Source organism: Leopardus geoffroyi, chromosome E2, assembly GCF_018350155.1.
Source record: "Leopardus geoffroyi isolate Oge1 chromosome E2, O.geoffroyi_Oge1_pat1.0, whole genome shotgun sequence".
NCBI lineage: Eukaryota > Metazoa > Chordata > Mammalia > Carnivora > Felidae > Leopardus > Leopardus geoffroyi.
Window position 1 is genome coordinate 42,771,789 of NC_059335.1, and position 20,891 is coordinate 42,792,679.

General features: G+C 39.5%; 2 protein-coding genes across 5 annotated transcripts in view; both read left to right on the top strand.

The window, feature by feature from the left end:
• CBFB (core-binding factor subunit beta) overlaps positions 1–13,539 on the top strand; it is a 55,875-nt gene extending 42,336 nt beyond the window's left edge. For both annotated transcript variants that reach the window (XM_045443140.1, XM_045443139.1), the window contains exon 6: positions 11,276–13,539. In XM_045443140.1, the coding sequence (XP_045299096.1) occupies positions 11,276–11,298 (23 nt within the window). In that variant the 3' untranslated portion in view covers positions 11,299–13,539. The remainder of the gene's footprint in view (positions 1–11,275) is intronic.
• Positions 13,540–20,744: 7,205 nt separating this feature from the next.
• The window catches only part of PHAF1 (phagosome assembly factor 1), a 30,555-nt gene continuing 30,408 nt past the window's right edge, over positions 20,745–20,891 (top strand). The window contains exon 1 of one of the 3 annotated variants that reach the window (XM_045443093.1): positions 20,745–20,805. The gene's annotated coding sequence lies outside the window, so the exon portion shown is untranslated. Of the gene's footprint in view, positions 20,831–20,891 lie in introns of all 3 variants that reach the window. The other 2 variants (XM_045443094.1, XM_045443095.1) reach the window with 2 other exon arrangements.

Genomic DNA, 20,891 nt, shown 5'->3' on the forward strand with positions numbered 1-20,891 from the left:
AAGAGCAGTGTATGCAAAGGCATTAAAGTAGTAAGAGATCTTGTCATGTCTGAGAACATGATTGGTCAGTCTTTCTGGAATAAGCCATTATGTCTTTAAATGAATGTAAGGAAAAAAATGTTTTAGAAAAGGTGCTCTTCGGCTAGGGGCACCTGGGTGGCGTAGTTGGTTACGTGTCCGACTCTTGATCTCGGCTCAGGTCATGATCTCACAGTTCTTGAGTTCGAGCCCCATGTCGGGCTCTGTGCTGACAGCTTGGAGCCTGGAATCTGGTTCGGATTCTGTCTCCCCCTCTCTCTGCCCCCCCTCCCCCCCACGCACGCACGCTCGCGCACACACACACACACACACACAATACACACTCTCTCTGTCTCTCTGTCTCTGTCTCAAAACTAAATAAACATTTTTTAAGAAGTGCTGTTCAGGTACGTTATATATGAAGAATAATTATTTGAGGGGTGCCTAGGTGGCTCAATCAGTTAAGCCTCTGACTTTGACTTGGGTCATGGTCTCACATTCATGAATTGATCCCCTCATCACACTCTGCTCTGACAGTGTGTAGCCTGCTTGGGATTTTCTCTGTCTCCCTCTCTCTCTGTGCCCCTTACTTACTCGCACACTGTCTCTCAAAATAAACAAACTTTAAAAAACATAAGTGAAGGGGCGCCTGGGTGACCCAGTCAGTTAAGTGACCAACTTTGGCTCAGGTCATGATCTCAAGGTTCTCGAGTTCGAGCCCCATGTCGGGTTCTGTGCTGACAGCTCAGAGCCTGGAGCCTCCTTCAGATTCTGTGACTCCCTCTCTCCCTTACCCTTGCCTGCTCATGCTCTGTCTCTCTTTCTCAAAAATAAATAAACATTAAAAAAATTTTTTTTTAAATAAACATAAGTGAAGAATATTTGATAATTAATGGAACAGTTATTTAGGAAGTTTTTGTATATATTTTGCTTTAAATAAAATTCTAGATTAGTTAATACTAAGGGTTGTCTTTTCTTAAATGCTAGTTTGATTATTCTTATAAATAATGCTACTTGAAGGGGTGCCTGGGTGGCTCAGTTGGTTACACATCCGACTCTTGATCTCCACTCAAGTCTTGATCGCAGGGTCGTGGGTTCAAGTCCCACCTTGGGTTCCACACTGGGCATGGAGCCTACTTAAAAAATAAATAAAAAATAACGCTACTTGAAGAAAATCATTCTGGTGTATGAATTTTATATATATGTGTTTATATTTGTGTATGAACAAAAACATATTCTGTTGACAGAGGTATTAAATAATTTGTTGCTTGGATAGATTGTTTTTTAGTTGGTTTTATGTCCGTGATTTGAGAACATGGACTTTGTAATCAGGCCTAGTAGAGATTCCTGTTCCATTGCTGGCCAGTCTCTCTTAAGCTTGTTTTCTCATAGAAAGAAATCATTGTGAGAATTAAATGGGGGAAATGCTTGTAAAAGCACTTAGTATGGTGGTTGGCTTGTGTATGCCTACAGTAAATAATAGCTCTACAGTACTTCTTTAGCACTAAGAGCTTGACGACTGTGCTGGTTCCAGTTAATTGAATGATCTGGCGAAGAACATCCTTTTAGCTCTCTAAAAGTATATCAGGGCACTTTCCCTGCATTATGACCTGGAGCATAGCAAAAATGGTTAGATTGTCATCAATGATTTAAGATCCTGTAGTCTCTTATGGCAAAAATTAAACCATCCGTCCTTGTAGAGAACTTTCATCTACAAAGCTGGACTGAAATCTGTCTCCAGAGCTTGCAGTACTGGCAGTCACTTAGGGGAGTTTTGGGTATGTGTGTCTTTTGGTACTTTGTGCATATATATTTAAAAAAAAAAAAATCCATAACAGATTCCTAGTATCAGCTTGTTTCCTTACAGTTTACCTTCTTTTTCCTAAAAGGAGAACATTAGGGAAAATTACTGTTTCCCCCTTTTAATTTGAACATCCATAGGGGACATTATGCCGTGTACTCTAAAATTCTTATTACAGTTGAAACTGATACTGAGAAAAATTGACTTGCTCTTTCAAGTAGTTGGTTAATGGAAGGAGGAGCGAAGACTTAAACCAGATTCCTAACCAGAAGGTCTCTACAAATACAGCCTAGCACTGGGAAATTAATTTCCACATCACCCATAAAGATGATTAAGTTGAAAAATAAAACCTGCCAGGAGAGGTTACAAACCATTTTGCCTGGAAAAGAAAAGGCTGAGGCAAAAAAAGAATAATAATAGTTCCAGTGGGTGGTCCTGATGCCTGACTAGAGGCAAGGGCCAAGGAGCAGTGGTAACTCGTGGGTGGCAGTAACCCAGTAAATGGTCCTTGGAAGTTTGAGATCCTGGCAGTACAGAGGCTTAGGGATGTCCCAGCCCTGTTTGGATAACCTCTGAGGCGTCTAGCCCTGCAGTGCTAAATTTGTAATGGTGGTGCTCATGAACATTTAATATATGTCTAAGGTTAAGATTACAAAGGGTTTCGGTATGTGTTAGTGTCTTTTAACCTGTATTCAGTTATAAAACTCCTTGAGCAGGTTTCTCTTTTACTGTCTGTAAAATTTAGAGAGTTTTCTTTTTTTTTTTAAGTTTATTTATTTTTGAGAGAGAAGGAGCACACATGAGTGGAAGGAGGGAGAGAGAGAGCGAGAGAGAGGGGGGATATCCCAAGCAGGCTCCACATTGAGCCCAGCATGGGGCTCAAACCCACAAACCGTGAGATCATGATGTCAGTCAAAATCAAGAGTTGGACACTTAACCAACTGAGCCACCCAGGTGCCCCTAGAAATTTTTCAATCCATCATTCATGGTAGGATTTAGTATTTTCTTTTTCTGGTTTTCTGGAAAAAGATATTTTAGTAGTATGATATCTTCTTGTTCCTTTTTTTTTTTTTTTTTTTTTAATGTTTATTTATTTTGAGAGAGAGAGAGACAGAGTGCAAGCAGGGGAGGGGCAGAGAAAGAGGGAGACACAGAATCTGAAGCAGGCTCCAGGCTCTGAGCTGTTAGCACAGATCCCGACGCGGGGCTTGAACTCACGAACCGCATGGGGCTTGAACTCACGAACCGTGAGATTGTGACCGAGCTGAAGTCAGACGCTTAACCCACTGAGCCACCCAGGTGCCCCAGTATATGATATTTTCTTTACCTTTCAGAGGTCATAGCAGATTATTACTAATTTGGCAAATGAAAAACTATAGTAAAATGAAGAAACATTGTTTATGTTAGTAACCTTATCCAAATACTGTTAAATCTTTGGTGTACAATAAAATGGTATGCAAAAGGTACATAACATCTTTTACCCTTTGGGTATTTTTAAAAAAAGAGTACATACACATATTTGCTTGAATATATACATAGTCTCTCTTTAGTAGGACATGTAGGAAACTAATTGAAAACTGGGGGCCACATGGGAGGGTGATTCCTTTTCACTGTTTATCTTCTATACCTTTTGAATTTTGTATCATGTGCATCTATTACCTCTTTAGGAAAGAAAGGGGTTTTTTTTGGGGGGGGGGAGGTGTTGTTTTTAGTGTTAACACAAAATGATGCAACTAGAAGAGTCTAGAACTTGCTATATGTATTCTCTGGCATATGGGCTTTTTCTAAAAATGTGAAATCCTTCCTTCATTTGAAATTTTATAGAGAACCCCAAATAATAGATAAAAGAGGCCTTGTTCTGGATGAAGTGGGGGTAGAGATTATTCTGTTTTCCTTCTGTAGTCCCAGGGTGTTTTCATGGAACCCAGCAGCTTGCAGAATATAACTTGAAAACCTTTGATGTAGTAGAATGAGCATGAGGTTTGTAATAGATTGCTCTGATTTTAAATCCTGGCTCCACTATTTGTTGCCTTGTGACATTAGAAAAGTTACTTATCCTTGTGAGTCTCATCTGTAAAACAGCTAACGTCCTACTTCCCAGGTTGCTGCCTAGCTCAGTATCTGACATTTAAAATGGGCTCACTTCCTCACTTTGGTTCACAGTGTATCTGGAGTAGCAGTAAAAGCAGGCATAGCCTATCTTTAGACTGTGAAAGTCAGATCTTTTGCCGAGCTATTTTATATTCTGGTGTTGATTGTTTGGTTTTTAACAGTAGTAAAGGGCTTTAAGCTTTTCTGGGTTCTGTTGGAGGTCAAGATAGCAGTTACCTTGATTGAGTAGTGACTAGGGGGTTGTGGGGGGAGCACAAGAGGAACTTCCCAAGTTTGGGTAATACTGTATTTCTTGATCTGGGTGCTAGTTACATGGGTGTGTTCACTTAGTGGGAAATTCATCAAGTTACATATTTATGATCTGTGCACTCTCTTGTATTTTAATAAAAATTAGATGTTAAAAAAAGAAAAAATAGGGGCGCCTGGGTGGCGCAGTCGGTTGAGCGTCCGACTTCAGCCAGGTCACGATCTCGCGGTCCGTGAGTTAGAGCCCCGCGTCGGGCTCTGGGCTGATGGCTCGGAGCCTGGAGCCTGTTTCCGATTCTGTGTCTCCCTCTCTCTCTGCCCCTCCCCCGTTCATGCTCTGTCTCTCTCTGTCCCAAAAATAAATAAACGTTGAAAAAAAAAAAATTTTTTTTTAAATAAATAAAAAAAAAAAAAAAAAGAAAAAATAATCACAGACATTTCTTCTGTGAAATGCCTCTCATTCCTGTCTGTTGCCACATGAAAGGAGGCAAGTACCTTGTTATCTGAGAATCCTTCCATGATTTGAAAATGTTGATGTGTTACTGATGACGGTTCTCTTCAGGTCACATATCTGTACAGCTGGAATTCAAATGCCTTACTTTGGGATTTTTGTGAAATAAGATTGAGATTCATAAAGGACAGAATGAGTGCTTTGGTCATAAATAAATTGGAAAGATGCCTCCATTATCTGTTTGGTAGCAGCTCGTGTATACTCCCTTGTCTAGAGACTGCCTTCAAGTTGATTGGCCTCTTAACTTTCTAAAGCTGTTGGTTCTTAATTCGGCTGCATGGTGACAGGGTGCTGAAAGATTTTCTCTGTCATTATGTAGAAAATACTTTAATCTGGTTGGTTTATAAAGTTTTAGCAAATAAATTCTTGTCTTTAATGTCAGAGAATGAGTAAATAATTATTGCTTATTTTACTATAGGCAGTTTTAATACAATTCAAATCACAGGAGAATTTTAGGTGGAAACTATTTGGAAATAAAAACAGGCAAAAGGCTTTATGTGGTTTTTATATTTGTTTTGTATGTTTTTGGAGCCTTCGATTCTGTGTGGTCCAAGAAGAAAAATCTCAGCCACTATTTTAAATTCCCGCAGACTTCAGTGTTCAAATCACTTTAACTGCACCAACACTCTTTTTTGTGTGAGGACAAACTAACATAAAAATCTGTCTATCCTAGGCCTTCCTGACGTGTCTTCTGGTAAAGGCAGTAGATGAGAGTGAAGTGGGAATATGAACTCAGACTGAGAATGAGAATCAGAAGGGGATTGACAAGGAGGGAGAGGGTGCTAGATCATTGGTCTCCCACACCGAGACAGAAAGACAGTCTTGGTTTGCTCTCTAGCATAGGAGATGCAAAACTCCATTAAGATTTATTTTGTTCCAACCTTATTTATTTCTTTTATTTTTTTTATTTAAAAAAAAATTTTTTTTTCAACGTTTATTTATTTTTGGGACAGAGAGAGACAGAGCATGAACGGGGGAGGGGCAGAGAGAGAGGGAGACACAGAATCGGAAACAGGCTCCAGGCTCCAAGCCATCAGCCCAGAGCCCGATGCGGGGCTCGAACTCACAGACCGCGAGATCGTGACCTGGCTGAAGTCGGACGCCCAACCGACTGCGCCACCCAGGCGCCCCGAACCAACCTTATTTATTTCTTAAAAATTACTCTTATCTGCAGGATATACAGGGTTGTTGTGTTTTTTTTTTTTAACAATGCAAATGCTCCTATAAATAAATTGGGAAGTGATGAGCAGCTTTGTTGTAATAATGACAGCGTGAGTACTTACTGCATGCCAGGCAGTATACACCACAATATTTGTTTTACACTTGGTTCTTAAAGCACTCTTACAAGGTGTATCTCCATTTTGAGGAACTGAGGCTGAAAGAGAATAAGAAACTTGTCTAAGATCACATAGCTAAAGTGGCAGAGCCATCCCAGTCCACGCTCAGAAATGTAGATTATTTCTACTATCTCTTTTATATTGAAATGTCACTTTATTTGTAAAGTTTTCCTAAAGTTGTATACTTTATAAGAAGTATATATACACATATGTATATGTATACATATATACTTTAAGTAGGCTTCACCCCACCATGGAGCTAAACATGGGTCTTGAACTCATGACCCTGAGATCAAGACCTGAGCTGAGAGGGGCACCTGGGTGGCTCAGTCAGTTGGGCATCCAACTTCAGCTCAGGTCATGATCTCATGATTTGTGGGTTTGAGCTCCACATTGGGCTGTGTGCTGACAGCTCAGAACCTGGAGCCTGCTTCGGATTCTGTCTCCCTTTCCCTCTGCCCCTCCCCTGCTCGTACTCTCTCTCTCAAAAATAAACTTTTTTTCCTTAATTAAAAAAATAAATAAGTTGGGGCGTCTGGGTGGCTCTGTCAGCTAAGTGTCCAATTCTAGGTTTCAGCTCAGGTCATGATCTCCTGGTTCGTGAGTTCGAGCTCCACATTGGGTTCCATGCCGACAGTGTGGAGCCTGCTTGGGATTCTCTCTTTCTCTCTCTGCCCCTCCTCCACTTGCTCTCTCTGTCTCTCTCTCTCAAAAAAAATAAATAAACTTAAAAAATAAAAGACCTGAGTTGAGATTAAGAGTCAGATGCTTAACCAACTGAGCCACCCAGGCACCCCAGAACTATATTTTTTTACATGCCCATTAGATCAGCTCTTACATTCTCCTTACCTGACAAGTGTTTATGATTGTCTGCTGACTTGGTTTTTACCTTTTTAATGAGTTTGGAGAAAGTACACTCCCTTCTGTCATATTACTAGCACTTAAAATTTCTGCTTGGTGTCTCATCCAGCTTTAACAGTTGGAAGAAATAGCCATGACTTAGGTTGACATTAATGCCGATTGTGAGTTTAAAGCTCTGACTGCCACCAGCTAACTGTGAAACCTTGGGGAATCACTTAACCTTCCTGGTCATAGGCTTACCATTTGTCAGATAAGAGTTGAACTAAAAATCTCTGACATACTTTGCCACTTTAAAATTCTGTGATTCTGTGTTCTGACGTTGAGTCAAGTGTCAGACATATAAAATAGTAAGCACTGTGTGTGAACACAGTATATACTCAGTAAGTTGAAGCTATTTTGAAATATTAGGGCATTTTCTCACGAGTTTTCAGGATTTTGATGATCTTGATAATAAAAGAGTGGAAATCATGCAAGAAGTTTTATTCATTTTTATTTGGGTATCCCTGCTCTTGGCTACTTCTGCACAGCCCTGGCCAGTAGGGAAAACTCCAGTGCCTGGTGACTATTCTTTTTCTCTACATTTTGGACTCATCTCATGACTGCCTCCTCAAAACTATTTGGGCAATAGCATATTGAAAGAAAGAAAACAGGAGCAACTGGTAGTAGGAGGTCTGTAGTAAAGTGTCTAGATTACTTCTTTATAAATATTAAAAACATTTGTATCCTGAACAGGCTTGTGGGTATCTGCTTTATATTAAAACTATTCTGAAATAGCTGTTAATAAAAAGTTAGAATCAAGTGCCCATGTGGATTGACAGAGGAAAAAGAAACTAGAAATTATGGACTTGATGCTGGTAGAATAATAGAGTTCGGAGAGTTTCTTAGCCACCATCTAGTCTAACTGATTACTCATAGAATTCCTTCTAAAACATTGAGCCCTCATTACAAAACTGTCACAGTAGGGGCGCCTGGGTGGTTAAGCGTCCAATTTTGGCTCAGGTCATGATCTCATGGTTTGTGGGTTTGAGCCCCGCATCAGGCTCTGTGCTGACAGCTCAGAGCCTAAAGCCTGTTTTGGGTTCTGTGTCTCCCTCTCTCTCTGCCCCTATCCCACTCACACTCTCTCTTTCTCAAAAATAAACATAAAAATAAAGTTTTAAAAACTACGACAATAGAAAGCACTGCTTCTCAAGGCAGTTCATCCAATTGTTGAATTCCGGTCTTATGGAAGCTATTTCACTGAACATAAATCTGTTTTTCTGTGTTTATTTCCTTCATGTGACAGCCCATACCTCTTCCCTGCGAGCATTAAATTTCATTCCAGTCTCCAGCTCTTACTCTTCTCCTGCTCTCCCGCTATTGACTTCCCCCACTGTCTGTATTTATCTTATTTTTGCTTTTCCCTCACAGTGTCTTCCCTTATATCTTTCTGACTCCATCTTCACAATGTAAATGGAAACTGCAAACACAAATAAGTAGCAAAACAACTTTACTCCTCTCATGCCTTTACCAAAATATATTTTAAACAAACAAATCCCTGGCAACTTCTGCACAGCCATGACCAGAAAGGAGAACTCCAGCTGCTGATGACTGCTCCTGACATGCTGTCACTCATTTGAAGTCGTCCCATTATTAAGATAACTACTCTTATCTCAAGACCAAAGCTGAAATATCCTTTTCACAAAGTATTATTGGTAGGTTAATAGTGATTTGTAAATATATAATTAGGATTGATTTTTCTCAGCGTTTCTTCACTGCTCAGCCCCTTTCTAACCTTCATTGACTGAAACCAGATGCTTAAATCACCATCTCTGATTTTGCAGAATCGATCCATCCTTACACTACATTTAACATTGATTCTTCATGGAAACTCAAATTGGTTTTGTTTTTGTTTTTGGTGAATATGCATTCCATTGGTTTTTCAGCCTGTACCATGCAGTGTAACTTTAACCTGACTAGTTAATTGAAAGAAATAGGCTAAAATTCAGTCAGTGAGCAGTATGCTAATAAAAAATAGTTAAAATCTCCTATCAATATTTATAAGAAGGACTACAGAAGTTAGTGTTGGGTTTTATTTGATTTGTTTGAAAGGAACAAGGAAGGTTCATTTCTGTCTAAACAGAACCCTCTTGAGAAATGACACAGATAGAGCTTCTGACTAAAACTTGATCATACAGTACAAGTATGATTTGTTTAGATGCTTGTTTGAAGGTCAAGGATGCTCCTTCTGTAACAACTGTTTTAGATCTTAAGAACTGAAATGAGACTGTTTCAACTTTTGGTTAGATTTTGGTTAGATTTGTTGCCAAAAACAGACAATGAAGAATCAGTTGGCGATAATAGTACAGTATTCCATTTAGCTAAAGATTGCATAGGTAATTTGAAGAAGTCTCAGCTACTGGCATATATCAGAGGTGACTCCAGAGAAGATCCAGATTAAGAATGGTGGTGGCATAGACTGGGGTGAGAGAGGTGGGGGCAGTTAGAAATGGTAACATGCAGAATATCGTTAGTGTGGAGCTGTTAGAATCTAAAGGTGAATGTGAGAGAAAGAGGTGTTAGGGTGACCTCAGGCTTTTGTGCCTGAACTACTGGTAAAATGGAGTTGCCAGTGTATAATATCATCTAACCAAGGTTGTTGAAGGAAACAGGTTCTGTATACAGTCAGACATTTGTGCTCCACTGACATTTGTAGTCCCTGAAGAAAGCTTATGTAGGAAACACACATTGGAATTGTGAAAGACAATGAGAGTTAATGTTGTATGTAAACCACAGGGGTACTAGGTTCCATAAAAACTTAATAGTGGCAGAGAGTGTCATGCAGGACCTGTTAGTTGTTAGATGTGCTCTATTAAGTAATTTGCCATCAGTTTAACTAGAAATGTTTATTCTAAAGTGAAACTTGAAAACCTCAGTGTTTATAATTGTCTAACCTCTTAGTTGTTAATACTGTTATAAAAATACTTCTGTGTATGTAAGTGGATCAGGGACTGTAATTTTTTCCCTATTTTGTTTTGGTTTGAATTTTATTCAATTTATTTTATTATTTTTTTAATGTTTATTTACTTTTGAGAGAGAGCATGAGCAGGGAGGGGCAGAGAGAGGGGGATAGGATACAAAGCGGGCTCTGCATTGACAGCAGACAGTCTGATGCAGGGCTCAAACTCATAAACCGTGAGATCATGACCTGAGCTGAAGTTGGGGGTTAACCAACTGAGATACCCAGGCGCTCCTAGATTTTATTAAAAAAAAAAATTATATTTTTAGAGAGAGCACGAGTCAGAGAGAGAGGGAGAGAGAGAGAATCTTTTGTAGGCTCCATGCTAAACACAGTCCCACACAGGGCTCAATCCCATAACCCTGGTACTATGCCCTGAGCCAATATCAAGAGTTGGACATTCAACCATCTGAGCCACCCAGGTGCCTGGCCCTTACTCAAATTTATTCATTAAGAATTGCATTTGTTTTTTTTGTTTTTTTTTTTTTGTTTGTTTGTTTGTTTTTTGGGAGGGGGGGATAGGTTATTTTTTAAGAATTGCACTTGTTAAATAACAAATTTTCTTGTTGTACTCCTGTCTTTCTTTCCTCCATATTTATGCAATCATATAAAGGTATTTGTAAATACAGTCATGTCCATTATTTCTACATTGGAAAAATAGAACCTGGCCTTTCAATTTTGATGTATATAACCAAAGTAGTTAAAATTCTGTTTACTTGTACTCTTAGATTGTGACCTCCTTGAAGCAATTCTTCTTAGTGGAAGCTCTAAGAGTACCCATTTTTGCTTTTAAGCCAATTCTTTATCCATAGTAATGATTTTATTATCGGAGGTAGAGATTTTTAGTTACAGCTTGGTTGGCAGAGATGGCATTGTGTAAGATGAAATTCACTACTACATTATTCAGTCATACAGTTGGTAGCCTCTATACTTTTGTGTGACTATAAAATAGATAAACAGTAGCACCTATGTTATAGGTTGCTGACAGGGTTTTAATCAGTTCATCTATGAAAAGTGCTTAGAATAGTGCCCCGGATATAGTTCGTGTTCAATAAGTGTCAGCTATTATTCAAAGGGGAAGTTTGATTCTAAGGTAAATGGATGATGTGTTTAACCCTGTAGTCCAAAAACTATAAACATGGATTTGTTGTTCTTTTATACATAGTACATATTTTGATAATGTTCTTTTGAATATAATGAGATTTTTATTCTTGGTTTTTTTGAAACTTTAGCAAAATATTTAATACACAATTTAAATTGTTCTTTTTCCTCTTACATGTAAAGATGGTTGTAAACATTTTTTAAATGCTACTGTGTCTTATACTGTATTTATCTAGCACTTTGATTTTCAAAACATGTTTTGACCCCAAATTATAATTTTGTCATTGCAGGCAAGAAGACAACAAGACCCTAGTCCTGGTTCCAATTTAGGTGGTGGTGATGACCTCAAACTTCGTTAATTAGCACAGATGTGCCCACCTATCTTTACATTTACATTGTTTCTAGTCAGCAGAAATAATCATTAAAAGACCAGAAACTGTGATAACTGGAGGTACCGCAGTCTATTTCTCAACCTTAGGCAGTAACAAGACATCACAAACTGCCATGGTTTTGCACTATGATTATAATACCTGCATTTCTAATTTTGTATGCATGTAGCCAGTAATTTGACATTTTTTTCTATGCAAGCTTACCTTGTTGGCATTATTTTAAATGAGTTGAAACTATCCACTTGTAAAGCTCTTTTCCTCCATTTTAATTTAAAAGTTTATGTCATTTAAAAACAAGTCAAGAAATTAAAATTTTTTCAGAGGGTTTTTCCCCCTAATTGGTTGTTCTAATTATTTTTGGAATTTTAGATGTGTTGGTTACACAGCTTCATTTTAGATAGACATTCTTGGTTATTTGTTCTGTTTCTATGTTTTTATAGTCTATGGCATTTTAAAACTGCTGATGTGTTTGCATTATTTACAAGCTAAAGACCTAGTAGCATAGAGCTGTCTGCCACAGCCTTTTAACACAAAGTTTACAGTTGTTAAAGTTGCAGTATCCTTTTAAATGTTGATAATCAGCTCCTTTTTCTTTCCTCCTTAAACATAAAAAATTTTAATTGGTATTAACTCTAATCTGCCCCAGATCTGTTTTACATTCTGTTCTGTAATCATGAGTTTGTGTGGAGATACTCTCCATAGATGGTAATACTCTACTGAAATGCCTAAAGAAGTCACAGGCTGGCTTCTGTTTTATTCAGGGATTTTTTTTTAAGTCAATCAGAAAAGGGATACTGGAGCTCCTTCATGTATGTAACAGCATATTAAACTGGAGACAGTGATGAATCAGCTACCAAGGTAATATTGTATTAAAATCATGTTTAAGATAGCTGCTTTTATGTGTATTTTATAATGCATGCTTTTGTAAAAACAATGCTGGGTGATGAAAGATTAGTCTTAGAGAGAAAATGTTCATCTGTGCAGAGGATACATTTTCTTCATTAATTATTCTGGGAAAAACCTCACAGGTTATATATATGGTATTTTCCAGAAGAACTATTAATAGAACCTTTTGAGATGAATTAGTATAAGAATATTTTTAAAATAGGCTCACTATCAAATTGAATGCAACTTTTTTTTTTTTTTAATACAAGACTGGAAAAAAGTGCTAAGTCATTTGGAACCTCCTTACAAATATTTTTCATGGTCACATTCATTAAATGTTACTACATTTCTGAATTTTTGCAAAAATATATTTTATCGTAATAGAATGGCATTATTTTAAAGAGTGAAAAACTGACACGGTCAATTCAGAAAAGGAACTGAAGTATGAATAAGGTCATCGCATTTAAAACACACACACACACACACACACACACACACACACACACACTTGATTGATGAGGGAGGTGTGACTTTCGTTGTATATAAGTCTTATGATTCATAAACATATCCTGTATCTCAGAATAAAAATATTTGTTATATATTTGAAGTCATGCATGGTAAGGAGTGTGTTTAAATTGTTATAAACAATAATGCATCATAACGGACCATGCTGATCTTGTGTAACTAAGTACTATGAATGAATTTGGTTGGTATTTGGTGTTGTGCAGTTCACATGTTTACACACTCAGTGCCCTAATTTCCCCTGAGGGAATCACCTTTTAAGTGGCCCTTAAAGTGGTGTTTTAAGGTTACTTTATCACAGAGCTCCTTGGTTTTTTGACTTCTGCACTTAATTTTTTTAATAACATGATGGTGATGGTACATTTTCCTCTACTGCTTCTAGCTAAGGGCTTTCATTCCACCGGTAACTAAGATCAAATGTTGTTAAATGTTCATATTGCCACCCTTCTGTAAATATTCGACTCTTCCTGTCATTTAGCACAGTGCTGTTTCCATCTGTCTTAATGCTGGCATTAAGATCATAAGCCCTTTTTCTCCAGTAGTGCAGGCTTTGAAAACTTTTATTAAGTTATTGATGCAATTTGATATTTTTCCATGATCTATATTTAAACAAAATTACATCATTGCATCATCTTTTCTAAATTCATCTCCATTAAAACTTGCCTTAAGCTGCCAGATTGCTTCTGCCACCATTAGCCATATTGTATGTTTGTATGTTTAATTTACTTTCACAATAAACTTATGTGTAGTGAAAAAAAGTTCTTGGCTCTTCATTGACATTATCCAACAATTTCTGTTCTGGTGCTCATTATGACATGAAAATTGACTTAGGTTGTTTCTGAAATGTTCTTTCATCCTTTTTTTTTTTTTTTTTTTTTTTTTAACCTTAACAACAGTGGCATCTAGTGGTCATTTCCACTGATTTCAAAGAAAGCCTTTAATAGAACTATCACGAAGAATACTAAGTGCCCAATGTATATTATGGTTTTTTAAAAATCTGGTTTGATATACCCATCCTATGAGATACAACTATGAAGTACTGACCTTGCAGGAGAGGAAGAATTTCAAAAATTACACATTCAGATTAGTACCATTATTCAAGGTAGTCATTGTAGGAATACACACTTAGTTTGATTGTGCTGGTGTTATATCAACCATACTTAGGACTTTTTATTTTAATGTTTATTTTTGAGAGAGAGCATGAGCCAGGGAGGGCCAGGGAGAGAGAGGGAAACACAGAATCCAAAGTGGGCTCCAAGCACCAAGCTGTAAGCACAGAGCCCGACGTGGAGCTCATACCCACAGACTGTGAGATGATGATCTGAACTGAAGTCAGACACTTAACCAACTGAACCACACAGGCGCCCCAGCTTAGGACTTTTCTTGGCATTTTTCCTACACCAGCCTTTCACTTTAGAAGCATGCCTTAAGCTTGATTCATAATGAAACAATTCATTATTCACCACCAGATTTACTGCAAATAACAAATACAAATGGTGAACTGGTACCATTAAGGAAAATTCCAAAGAATAATGAGGGTTAATTTAAAAAATTGAGCAGTAGCATCATGGTTTTAGTAAGTATATCATCTCTAGAACTGGGTATTTGGATATGCCAGTTTTGGGTTACTTGGGAAAGTAAGTATCTTAATTGATTTATGTTTTATTTGGCAATGGGGAACATTTTCAAGTTATAAGCCCTTGTATGAATTATCCATTGCTGTATAACACATTACTCCAAATCCTAGCAGCCTAAAACAATAACCATCATCTCAGTTTCTATGGGTTAGAAATCTGAAAGAAGCAGGGGAGCCTGGGGGGGCTCAGTTGGTTGAGCATCTGACTCTTGATTTTGGCTCAGGTCATGAATCTAGGGTTGTGGGATCAAGCCTCCCCACCCCCCCACCCCCATGCTCAGCATAGAGCCTGTTTAGGATTTTCTATCTTTCTATATCTCTCTCTCCCTCTGCCCTTCTTTCCCACTTGTGTACTCTCAAAAAAAAAAAAAAAAAAAGTTGGAAGAAGCGAAGTTCAGTGGTCTGATCTCTGGTCTCTTCTGAGGTTAGAGTCAAGTTTTCAGCCCAGGCTACAGTCATCTCCAGGCTTGCCTGTGGCTGAAGGATCCCTTTCCAAGCCCACTCATTGCCTGGCCTCAGTTTCTGAGACACCATTGGGTGAAAGCCCTTGATTTCTTGCTAGGTTTTGGAATGGAGACCTCCTTCCGTTCCTTGCCATGTGAGTGTCTCCACAGGACAGCTCACAGCTTAGCAGCTTGATTTCCATGGAGCTAGTGATTCAAGATGAAAGCCAGTCTTTTTAATAACCTAATCTTGGAGTGCCATATTCTATGTTAGAAGTGAGTCAGTAGGTCAGGCCCACAACTCAAATGGAGGAGCATTAAGCTTCATCTCTCTTCAAAGGTGGTATAGTGAGAGTTTGTGGACATATTTTTAAATCACCACAGCCACACTGCCACGTGTGTGTGTGTGTGTGTGTGTGTGTGTGTGTGTGTGTGTGTGTATAATTGGGTATTACAAGACAACATTGGTGTTTTGTTCTCCCAAATATTTCAGTCTTGCAAGCAGATTTCAAGGCATGATTAACTCTAGATAGCAGTAGTTCTCTTTCTTAGAGCACTACCACATATACATATATAGCATTCCAAAAATGTGTCTAGGCTAAAAAATTACAAATGGGGGATGGGATTGTGGGTGAAAATGGTAGTTTGGCTTTTTTTTTTTTTTTTTTTTTTTATGTTTTTAATTTAGAGAGAGTGTGTGTGAGCAGGGGAGGGGCAGAGAGAGAGGGAGACACCAAATCTGAAGCAGACTCCACGCTCTGAGCTGTCATCACAGAGCCTGACACGGGGCTTGAACTCGTAAACTGCAAGATCATGACCTGAGCCGAAGTCAGATGCTCAACAGACTGAGCTACCCAGGGGCCCCATAGTTTGGCTTTTTAAAATATAGGATACTTTTTAAACAGTTGCTGTATTAGTTAACTCTCAGAAATAATTTCAGCAACTTAGGGTCATCATTGGCCTTATTCAGGTTTCAGAAAAATTAGGAAATGTGAGTAGAAAAGACAAAGAGAAATCTTTGATTAGAGAAGATAATCTCTATCCACAGTGTCTCCAGTATGGTAGCTACTAGCCACGTGTGGCTATAGAATGGCTGAAACGGGGCTAGTACAACCAAGGAACTTATTTTTTAATGTTTATTTTTTTTATTTGACAAGTATTTATTGTAAGCCAACTATGTGCCAGGCAGTTTTCTAGAGATGAATAAAATGGACAAAGTTCCTCTTTAATGAAGTTTACATCTGCTGGAGCAGAGGAATAATTAGTAATTAGTTAAATGGTAAGGTGATAGATGGCTGTGAATAAACTAAAATAGCATCATGGTATAAATGGTGATTAGGTCATACAAAGGCAGAATTAGGGTGGGAAGAGAAGATGTGTCAGGAAGTAACATTTTTGCTGGGACCTAAATAAGGGAGCCAATCAGGGAAAGTTTTGAGGGAAGGGGGTTTTAAGTGGGAGAGCTAAGGTGATGCTTGATCTTGTAGCTGGAACTCCTGGATGTGTTTTTGTTTTTAATGTTTATTGAGAGAGAGGGAGTATGAGTGGGGGAGGGGCAGAGAGAATCCCAAGCATGTCCCATGCTGTCAGCATAGAGCCCGATGAAGGGCTCTATCCCACAAAGTAAGATCATGACCTGAGCCAAAACCAAGAGTCAGACACTTAACTGAGTCACTCAGGTGCCCCTGGATCTGATTTTAATTTTTAATTTAAATTTAAAAACTGAGGCAATATAAAATATTTTTTCTCTTAAAACTTTGTTTTAGGGGACTATTACACTTTAGCCTTTGAAAATTTAGTGTCTGAGTTGATACACGCTAGATAGCAAAGATACCAGATAGCAATACCAGATAGCAAAGATCTAGTACCAAGAAAAGATATTTCACTAATTTTTTTTATTTTGATTACATATAAATGATCATGCTTTTGTATACGTGGTATATTGATATTTGATGTATTGGGCTAAAGATAGTAATTTTATCTTTTTTTAATGTGGCTACTAGGAGGTTTTTAATTGCATATATTGGTTCACATCAATATAAAAATTGTGAGATGGACATAGATCATACAACCAAAAAAAGTCAGTTTAATATAAAAAAGGAAAATGTTGAGGCTTACTATTACTGTTTTTTAAAAAAGTATTAAAGTATGACTACTTGCTAGGATTATTGGGGGGAAAATGAGTATCTAGTGCCTAAAACGTATCACAGTTCCCTTCGAAAACCTACAGCAAAGCTCAAAACTGACCAAAAGTGGTACCACTTTTTTTTTTTAATGTTTACTTATTTTGAGAAAGAGAACTCGTGAGCACAAGTAGAGAGAGGGAGAAAGAGAATCTCAAGCAGGCTTCACTCTGTCACACAGAGCTGATGTGGGGCTTGAACTCACAAACCATGAGATCTTGACCTGAGCTAAGATCAACAAGAGTCAGACATGTAACCGACTGAGCCATTCAGATGCCTCCAAAAGCAGTAACATTTAAGTTACACTGCAAGCACTGACTTGTTAGGTGGTACATCGAACCTGGTCTAGGTGGTCAAAAAAGGTTTCCTTTAGACTTAGACCTGAAATCTCAAGAATGGAAGACATTACATTAGCAAAGAGGTGACAAAAGTATTACAGGCAGCGAGGCATGAGTATGGTAAGTTTGAGAAACTAAGAGCAGTTGAGTATTGCTGAAACATGGAAATGAAGGAGGCTGCAGCCAGGAGATAAATCTGAAAGGGTCAGTATAGGCCAGGGGGAGGATCACAAGCAGTGCTGAATGGACCTTTAAGCCATGTTAAAACACTGAGGCTGTTCCCACAGGCAAACAGGAAACCACTAAGAGGTTGTGAGCTTGAGGGAATGGACTCTTAAAAAAGCTCATTTTGGTTGATTGGAGAGAAGACTAGAAGCACGAAGTCCTATTGATCATATAGTGACCCAGTAGAGAGTTTAGGGGTAGCTTAGTGGGCGTGGAGACATTTCAAACCTGAGAAAATGTACAGTTCTGACAATTTTCCCAGTTTTTCTTATCAGGCTGGTTGTGTTGCCCTAAAATTCCTAAAATTTCATTAGTTGTGACAGTTTCTTATTGGCTAGGCTATTGCCCAGAGAGGAGGAAACCTTCCTTCTACCTGCTTGGTTAGTAAAGTAGTAAAGTAATATGGATTTACAAGGTACGTCTGGTCTCCTTGGGTCTGCATTTGACCATCAGGGGTTGGATGTGAGAGCTCCCCCTGCTGGCCCTCTGTCTCCATTCTAAACAAGTTTCCTTTTTTTAATTTTCACATCTATTTTCTAAGCTGAGACGGTCCCTGCTTGCCCAGCTTAAACTGTTGAAATACCACCTGTGCTCCCTCTTAGTGGTCCACCATTAGCCAGTTCAATATATCTGAACATCCTCACCCTCAGTGATGGGAATGGCAGTTGCTGACATTCTCCCAAGTCGGCCTACTCCCCTGAGGCCCCTCATAATTCCGAGCCGTGTACCAGGCTCTGAACAATGGCATCCTCCCAGATCACCATCCCAGAACTGTCACTCCCACCCCTGACAAAAACCTAGGTAGATCACACTTAAGCCAAAGGTTTGGGGATAACACAATGAGCAAAGATAATCATTTGTTGTTGACTGACATTGTTCACAGAAACCTATCTGCTTATCACCCTGATAGGAAATTTCTTAGGGGCTTCCCTGCCCTTGTTCTTCCTGTAACTTGGATTTTCCAGACTAAAAATCTTTTTCATGTTGTCATCCATGTGGCTTTCTCTGCCTCTGTCTTTCCCACACCCCTCACGACCTGCCCCACCCCTCTTTGTTCACCAAAATCCCCCCAAGTAGTTTTTAAAAATTTCTTTTTTCAACGTTTATTTATTTTTGGGACAGAGAGAGACAGAGCATGAACGGGGGAGGGGCAGAGAGAGAGGGAGACACAGAATCGGAAACAGGCTCCAGGCTCCGAGCCATCAGCCCAGAGCCCGACGCGGGGCTCGAACTCACGGACCTCGAACTCACGGACCGCAAGATCGTGACCTGGCTGAAGTCGGACGCTTAACCGACCGCGCCACCCAGGCGCCCCGCCCCCCCCCAAGTAGTTTTTAAATATAAGAACAAGTCTTAGTCGGGTTGGATTTTATTTCAACTCAAACATTTTAGATTGACTAAGATTAATCCTCACCAATGCCAGTTTTTTCTAGGTCTATTCCCATGCTATTCTAGGCCAGCCACCCAACTAACCTTTCCTAAACCTATCCTATCCACATATAATCCAGTTTGGATTATATCTACATCTTTTTTTTAAAAAAAGTTATTTATTTTGAGAGAGAGAGCTGGGGAGGAGCAGAGAATCCCAAGCAGGCTCCATGCCATCAGCCCATACTCTGGGCCCGAACTCACAAACTGTGAGAGCATGGCCTGAGCCAAAATTAAGAGTCAGACACTTAACCGAGCCACCAAGGTGCCTCATAGCCTATCTACATCCTTAATGTTTGCCATGCATGGTAAGAAGTAAATGTCCCCCTTAACCCTGAGCCTCTCCCTGTATTAGGTATTATTGATAATTTTTGTTTATCTTTCCAGGAATGTTCTTTTTGGTATGACCAATGTTTCTTTTATTTGTTTTTACATATTAGTACAGTTTACACCTGCCTTTTTTCTCTTACAGCTCCTTCTAAATCAGCATACAGGGATATAACGTACTTCTGATTTTTAAACGCATTATTTTATATATATATATATATATACATATATACATATATATATATATATATATATATATATATATATATATATATATTTATATCACAGTTTAGTTAGCCACTTCCCTACTGATGTACATCTCAATGACTCAGTTATATTGTTTTGGCATATGATGCTGCAATGGACATCCTTCTCCGTGTTGTTTTAATGCCAGCAGCAGTGACTTCAAGTTTTGATGGAGCCTCCCAAGTTACATTCCTACCAAGCCAGTTTGAGAATTTAGCATGTCATTCTCTACTCTGCTAAAATTCTTCCTCGACGGGCAGTGTAATGTAAAGAACTCGGGTTCTACCGCCTAGCATCACAAGGCCATTGACCTCTCTGTGCCTCATTTTTTTCGCTTGTAAAGTGAGGTATAATCTGACATCTCAGGGTGGTTGTGAGAATCCAGAGTCTGCTTCCATGAAGATTTAGCTTTACAAGAGGTCGTGATTGCCTTGTAGTTTTTGAGTGACCCAGGTCATGGACCAAAAGCTCAGGTTCAACAGGCTAGAGGAGCCCCTCCTCCGACCTACAGATGAGGAGAATGAAGCAAAAAGGGCACCAGAGGTTTGGTCAAGACCACACAGCATTGACGGCAAAGCTGGCTCTGGCTAGAGTCTGAGCTGCTGCCAACGACCTCTGGATACCGGCCCCAGGAGGCTGTGTACATCTGCACTAGGTCAATGGGAGGTCTGGCCTAGCTCCTCCCCCCTCAACCCTCTACCCCACCTCCCTGCCCCTACCCAAACACTCAAGCACACTACGCACTCACTTTGAAGTTCGTGTCCTCCCTCCCCGCTGGGCCTCAGACGTTGCACCCTCAGAAGTCGCATCAGTGAGTATCAGTAGGACATACGTGTAGACAGCAGACAGATGTCGTATAACCACGTCACATTTGTGTGTTGCGTGGCGTGCACATCTTTGTGCAGACGTGTAAAACGGGTATGGTGTGGTGTGCAGATGTGGGGGTTCACGGAGTACGGGGTCCCTCATTATGCAAGCGCCCACCCTTCCGCGTCGTACTGTCTGGCCTCCCTCACGCCACTATGCGACTTTCACAGCATTTTGCGCGTGCGCGACTCCGCCTTGGGCTCCTTCCCCCGACCCCGCGATTGAAATCTCGCTTTAGCCCCGCCCCCGCCACGCTTTACGGCTCGGTACGCCAGTTTTGCCGCAGACGCTCCGGCTACCGCCGCTGCCCCTGCCGCCGAGGCTGCTGCTGGTGAGCCGAGCTGAGCTGAGCTGAGGTGTAGTATTGGGTTAGTGCCGCCGGCGGTTGAAGAGCAGGTAGAGAGCCACGCCGGCGGA